Source organism: Mesitornis unicolor, unplaced genomic scaffold (genome assembly GCF_000695765.1).
Source record: "Mesitornis unicolor isolate BGI_N332 unplaced genomic scaffold, ASM69576v1 scaffold24359, whole genome shotgun sequence".
Classification (NCBI taxonomy): domain Eukaryota; kingdom Metazoa; phylum Chordata; class Aves; order Mesitornithiformes; family Mesitornithidae; genus Mesitornis; species Mesitornis unicolor.
The window spans coordinates 34,797-36,142 of NW_010207082.1; the positions used below are offsets into that span (position 1 = coordinate 34,797).

At 48.8% G+C, this 1,346-nt stretch overlaps 1 protein-coding gene across 1 annotated transcript in view; it reads right to left on the bottom strand.

The window, feature by feature from the left end:
* Window positions 1-268, bottom strand: part of DMRT1 (doublesex and mab-3 related transcription factor 1) — a gene marked incomplete at both ends in the record, with an annotated part of 10,377 nt that extends 10,109 nt beyond the window's left edge. Inside the window, one exon of the mRNA XM_010192017.1 lies at window positions 8-268. Coding sequence (XP_010190319.1) covers window positions 8-268 — 261 coding nt within the window. The remainder of the gene's footprint in view (window positions 1-7) is intronic.
* Window positions 269-1,346: the final 1,078 nt, after the last annotated feature.

The following is a 1,346-nucleotide window of genomic DNA, read 5'->3' on the forward strand; positions in this document are numbered from 1 at the left end:
GACTGGCTTGGCATGTATGTTGCTGGAAGGCTTCGAAGGCTGTTTTTCACGGCCGACCCTACAATTGTATCCCCCATCTCGCTTGAAGAAGGCTCATTGGCCACTGCCATTTGGTACTGGGAGTAGTTGTACAGGTTGTTATAGTAAGGATACAGGGACGGCTGGTAAAAACTGCTGTAGTAGGTGGAGTCCACAACCAGATCAGACGTGCTCTCCAAGTGCCCTCTGCTGGGGATGGAAGGGATGTCCTGAATGAGCATCCGCCCCTCTGGAAAAGAGAAAAAAAGCCATTGTGAAACAAGAAGCTCCATGAAGACCACTACCTTTCACCTTCTGATGAGCTACTACATCTCCTGAAGGCTGGACTGAAAGTAATAAGTAGGAAAAGATGGGAGCTGAAAGGGAAACACGGCTGAAGGTTTGGTGGAAACAAGCAGACAGATGTTCACTCGAAGCTCAAGACCACCTACAGACACTGCAGACTGCAAAACAGGAGACAAAAACATCTGCAGGTTAAGACAGTGCTCCCTCTGCACAGGCAGCATCAGTTGATCTGGTGATGATTTTAAGGATGCAGCCTGCTATTATTTGTAAAATGTAACAGTGCGCGAAGTTTCTCATAGCCCCTTGGAAGCAGAAAGGCTTTAGCTACAGGATGACACCATTGACCTGCAGGTGAGAGGACACTTTTTCTGAACATGCCTCTTGAATGGCCAAACAGCCATAAGGTCCAGAGGAAGCTGCAACAGGGAGTGTTCCCTGGCTGAGCCAGACACAGCAAAAAACTGCCACAACCTTAGAAAGTCTAAGCATGCAGTGAATGCACATCTACATACTGAACAAGGGAGCAACTGTAAACCCCACCATTGATGCAGCCCTGGATCCAGCTTGCGCCCCTTCTGATACACCCCAGGATGCCATTGGCCTTCTTGGCCAGAAGGGCACATTGCTGGCTCATGGTCATCCTGCTGTCCACCAACACCTCCAGGTCCTTTTCTGCCTGGCAGCTTTCCAGCCACTCGTCCCCAAGCCTGTAGCGCTGCATGGGGTTATTGTGACTGAAGTGCAGGACCCGGCACTTGGCCTTGTTGAACCTCATGCAGTTGGCCTCAGCCCATTGATTCAGATCCAACGATGGGTTTTACCAGTTATTGCTATTTACAGTGCAATTCTGTTCCACTTCTTCAGCTGTAATGAAAGCTCTCCGCAATTATGGTTAACCTCCTTCCAGGTCACTAGATTATACATTTTGTCGAGATCAATGAACTACGCATGTTTAATAGCAAACGGGGCGTTTCATGCCTCCTGCATCTGATTTTTCTGCCCCTCAGCCTTATGCAAGTGAA